This window comes from Pan paniscus, chromosome 16, assembly GCF_029289425.2.
Source record: "Pan paniscus chromosome 16, NHGRI_mPanPan1-v2.0_pri, whole genome shotgun sequence".
NCBI classification, from domain to species: Eukaryota; Metazoa; Chordata; class Mammalia; order Primates; family Hominidae; genus Pan; species Pan paniscus.
This window is the reverse complement of record NC_073265.2, coordinates 27,923,933-27,929,130: the sequence shown is the minus strand read 5'-3', so window position 1 is coordinate 27,929,130 and position 5,198 is coordinate 27,923,933. Positions and strand designations below refer to the sequence as shown.

At 46.9% G+C, this 5,198-nt stretch overlaps 1 protein-coding gene across 1 annotated transcript; it reads right to left on the bottom strand.

Annotated features, from left to right (window-relative positions):
* Positions 1-324: 324 nt before the first annotated feature.
* LINC02694 (long intergenic non-protein coding RNA 2694) lies at positions 325-3,738 on the bottom strand. Its single transcript, XM_003816699.5, has 2 exons — positions 3,597-3,738; positions 325-2,226 (listed from the first exon to the last, which is right to left on the bottom strand). Exons 1-2 carry the CDS (start codon positions 3,726-3,728, stop codon positions 1,819-1,821), a joined length of 540 nt encoding a protein of 179 aa, XP_003816747.1. The 5' UTR covers positions 3,729-3,738; the 3' UTR covers positions 325-1,818.
* Between the last annotated feature and the right edge of the window lie 1,460 nt (positions 3,739-5,198).

The window sequence follows — 5,198 nt, the reverse complement described above, 5'->3', positions numbered from 1 at the left end:
GTTACCAAATCCTCTTTGTTTTCTCCCACTGCATTTCTTCACCTGATTTTAAGTTGCCATGTTGTATTATAATGAGCTGCTCGGGTATCCACTAAACACTTGGTTGCCTACCAGAACCAGCCCAGCACTAAGTAGATTTGTGTTGGAGAAATGAAAGTGACCATTCCGCTTTTTGCTGGGCTGTTTGGTTTAGGTGTTTTTGTTGGGCTGTTTGTTAGTTAATTTGTTTTGTCTTTGTAGGACTTCATTTGAATTGAAATTTAGTCAAAGAAAGAAAAATTGTGTTCCAGTTTGGCAAAGGAGTACATGTCTATCTGATTTTTACTTCATTATTTATTTTGATTTGAAAATATGTCTTTATATTAAAACTCTTTACAATATAGATTTGAAGCAGATAAATTGTTTGGTCTGATTCACATCACAGCTTCTGAGTTAGCTTAGAAGAAAACCATCAACTGATGTTTCCGGTAACCAGCAGCAAGAGAGCTCATGAAAAGGCAGGCACACCTCCAGTGACCACTAGGTGGCAGTTTCACTCGCAATATGACCAGATTGACAATGTCCATCCAAGAAGTCTGGGGCAGATAAGTTGGAGCACAAGACGAAGCTTAACTAGGCCTGTGGGTGGAAAAATGAAGACCCAAACTCAGCCCTGAAGAAAATGGAGTTATGGAAAAAACAGCACATGGAAAATGTAAAGGAATGCCACTAGACATTATTTCACTGAAAGGTTAGCTAAGTTAACCACAGCCACAAAATCAGTAGAGAAAAGACGTGCCGGACCCGAGACAGGCCAGACAGTGTTGAAAGGCAAAGGAGTCTCCAGTCCACCCTCCATGGCTGGAGCCCAGACCGCTGGGGAAAGGCAGGATGGTTACAGGCTGGTCATTGCTGAGCCCCTGGTAATGTGCCGAGTGACCAACCTCAGGTGTCTCTCCGCCAAGACTGCTTGGTTCTCCTCTTCTGAGTGACCCCAGAAGGAACCCCTGAGAGACACTGCTTAGTCTTTCTAGTTCCCATTCCAAAGTTGGATAAGGGACTTTTCAAGCTTAAAGTGGGAACGAGGGGCAGGGCTTATCTCCACAGAAAGCCAAGGTGGCTCCTATCATAGCAAATCAAGATACTTCATGGGTCCACCCACAACAGGCCAGCCAGGGCCCCTGAGGAAATTATGTGGACTATTAACCTTAAGGAGGCTGCAGGCCAAAAGCATCAACCGACTTCTATCAGGAGTGTATTTTTTTTTTTTTATGATGCAGAATAGGGAATAGGGAAACTATCCTGGAATAGGGAAACTGAGGCCCAGAGCAAGCCAGGGATGAAACAATTCCATCCCCTGTGACTGAGAAGAGAGCCTTCAGGTAGGCCTGAGGAGACAAAAGCCCTGAGGAAGCTGTCTTGGCAATGTCCAGGTTATTACACTATAACATCCACTCATACGTTTGTGGTAGGGCTTCAACTTTTACACACGAATAACCGGAGTGATCGAATTACCTGTTCTCTTCTCTTTCTCTGCTACCAACCCCAGAAAGACTGCAAAGAATAGACACTTGAGTCTAAACCAAACTGCTAGACTCAAAGAACACTGCACCAGCTATGAGGTAATAACCACCACGGGTTACAGGATCTGTGAACGGGATAAGCTCCTTTATTTCCCCCCAGCTGGAGTGTGAGTTATAAAACAGACTAACAAGGAGAGGGAGAGACAAGTTTTCAGGAAGAGCTAGTAAGAAGGCACCTGCAGCTTCTCCCCAACATCTTCCACACCACACTGACATCAACCTCCTAGTTTGACGTCCCTGTAACTAGGCCTTGACATCAAGGCCTAGTTTGGGTGGGGAAAGTAACCCCCAGAGGATCTGAGAGGAGAGATTGGCATGCTCTCCTCCTGGTGGACTTTCCCAAGTAGCAGCCCCCACAGACACATCTGTCACTGGGTCGCAGGAAGACAGGAAGTGGTGAACGGCAGGGCACAGTTAGGTAGGAGGGGCTGGAAGCCACTTCTGGGCTTCTCTTGGAGTCAAACTTTGTAATGCAGGAGATCCATGCATTTCCTTGGACCCAGCATTGTCTGAAGACATGAGCTGGAGCTTGTATCAACTTGCCAGCCCCAAAAGGACTCTTGGAGAAGAGAAGGGAAGCATCTTCTCCTAGATTCCAATCCCTGAGCTCTTGTTGGTGGCCCTGGGTTAGATGTTCACTTGCTCTGAGCCTCAGCTTTCCTCCCTGTAAAATGGGGATAACATTACCTAATTCATATAGTTGTTAGAATTAAATGAAATAAAATTCATCAAGTTTCTCGTACAGAATAGATGATTAATGAATGGGATGGGTCGGGAGCACCTGCCTGGGATGGAGCCACTGACTGACTATGAAGGAGCAGAGAGTTCTACGTGCTTCCTAAAAACGCCAGCTTCTAGCAACACCTATGCCAGGGGACATCAGCAAAAAAGTAAACCCAGGGGTGCCAAGAAGCACTTGAGACCAGAGGAAGGATGCCCTCCCCGTCACTGGCACACAGCTAACCATGGAAAAGGACTTCTCTACGACTGCCAGCCACCAAGGAAATTAGGGACACCAGAGGCAAGAAAATTATGTTCAGTTACAAAATACATTCCATTTTATAGCCATTTCTATTATCGGTTGCTACTATAATAAATTACCATCTTAAAACACACACTATCATTTAGTTCTATGGGCTAGAAGTCCTATGGGTCTCATAGGACTAAAATCAACGTCTCGGCAGGACAGCGTTCCTTGGTGGCAGCTCTGGGGCTGCATCATTATCTTTGCTCATTCTGGTCTTGACAGTTCCGTGGGATTGTAAGACTGAGGTCCTTGCTGGTTACTAACTGGGGCCACCCTGAACTCCTAGAAGACATTTTCTCTGTCCTTACATAGAGTCCCTACCTCTCAGAACCAGCCGCAGGGCATGGAATCCTTCTCTCATGGCCCTCTCTTTGACTCTACTTCCCCTAGATGCATTTCTGTCTCTGACTGCACCCAGGGAAGCCTGTCTGCTTTTTAGGATTAGATTAGGCCCATTCGGATAATCCAGGATAATCTCTTTATCTCAAGATCCTTAATGTTAACCACACTTGCAAAATCCTGTTTGCTATTAAGATAACATATTTACAGTTTCTGGGAATGAGAATGTAAACATCTTTGGGTTGGGGGAGTGGGCATCTTTCTGTCTATCAAACTATTATACATTCACCAGGCATTTATTTACGATCTTAATGGCCAAGTACAGTGCTATGTGCTGATTTGATGTTGGTATAAGGGGCATGGGGCAGGGGAGAAAGTCTAGGATGGGTGATGCCCCCCACTGGGATATCTGACTTAGAGCTTTGCAGTACTCCAGGGGATGCTGTTGACATAAAATACAATGTGGATTGTAACTCTCACCTCTCACTCCCTTAACCCTCTTGACTCCCCAGTCCTTGCCCCTGACTTATACAGGCTGGAGGTGTCTGAATAAGGTCATTCCAGTTCTCTGAGAGGCAGGAGCTAAGCTCACCAGGGGACTGAGATGGTGACCCTGCTAGATCCAGGTTCAGCCCTAGCAGAAAAAAACAGAGCAAGGTGGGACTTACAGCCATCCAAACAGACGCCTGGAGACAGATGCTGCTCCTGCCTTTAGCCTTGCTTCCTGGCCTGGTTTCATGGTTCCTCCGGGGACTAGAGAGGGAAATGCCCAGGTCCTCTTGGGCCCCTTGTAGCTCCATATCAGAATAGAAAACCTGTCACTAACTGAAGTCCCTTCCGGCTGAGGTTCCCCGGCCTATATTTTGCAGCTCCAGGGTTCATCAGAGCCACCAATTTGTTGATGGGTTCTCAACCACAAGGATGGTGAGTCAGCACAGTGGTTGACTCTCAGCAGAGAGGATGCAGCCTTCAGCAGAGAGGATGCAGCCTTCAGCTGAGCTCCTGGTGGGGCAGCCTCCTGATCAGCCTGTGCTGTGGTCCTGCCCCTGCATTTCTTCCAGTCCTGGACGTCCCTGGCCTGGCTGGCACCCTAGTCGCACACCCAAGAAGCAGTTCAGCTTGCTGAGCACAGTGTTTCCCAAAACCATGGCATAAGAGGTGAAGGATAGACCAGGGAGGAAGTCTTCAGCCCAGTCTGACAAGCACAGGCCAACGTTTGGCCAACAGCAACTCAGGCTCTTTGCTCTAGGCCAAACTTGAAACATTAGTGTGCCGGTAGGTGTTCTGCCTTCCCTCCCTCTGCTCTAGAATTCAGATCTGGAAGCCAGGTCCTGACAGCTGGGATCCAGACACAGTCCCCATCACAGCATCACATTCTGGCCAACCAGGCTTCCAGTGGCAGGAGCTGCCACCAGGAATGGGCACCAGTCCTCTCTCAGTTAAAAAGCCTTTGCTTCACACCACAAAACCCAAAGTGCCAGCTGTGGTGACAACCACCGCTCCTACCACTTAAAATTTGCTGGCACGGGAGACTTTTAGAGAATGATTCCCCCACAAATATAGCATTCCTTTTTTTAATCTTTCCCGTACCCCTCTTAGGGCTAAGTTACTGATGATAGCCCTGCGTGATACAGAGCAAGCTGGCAGCAAGGAGGAAAATTGTCAGCAGTGACAAGCTCCAGATGACAGTTATGTGGCTTAGAAGGCAAGTCTTACTCTAAAGAGATCCTGCCCCCATCCCAGCTCTGGATTACTTGGTCTGATAGGTTTTACAGGGTATGACCCCAGTTTTCTGTTAAAGGACATTGGCCTCCAGATATGACTAGGAGGGAGTTTTCCTCTAATATCTTTCCGCAAAGATCACCATGACAATGACCAGAATAATAAATATCTATAATCACATGCAATCTTTAGCTTTAGTAATAGAGTGTGACAGAGAACTCTGCTGCTGCTGCTCCAGCTGCTGCTGCTGCTGCTGCTGCTGAGAGTGATGGCGATGATAAGGAAGACACAAGATAATCTGACCTTCCTCAGCCTCTGATGGCTGATTACAGGTAGATGTGGCTTCTGAAGCAAAGTTATGTAATTCACCTCTTGTTCCTGATCCACTTTTAGCAAAACTTCCGTGGAAAGGAACTTGTACCTTCTTGAAGTATCCAACATGCAGTCATCTTTATGTTTTCCTACCAAGTTCCCACATTTCTGCCTCAGTGGGTTCTACAGTCTGAACCCCAGAAACAATTTCATAGTTCAAACATCTGGCAAGCTAT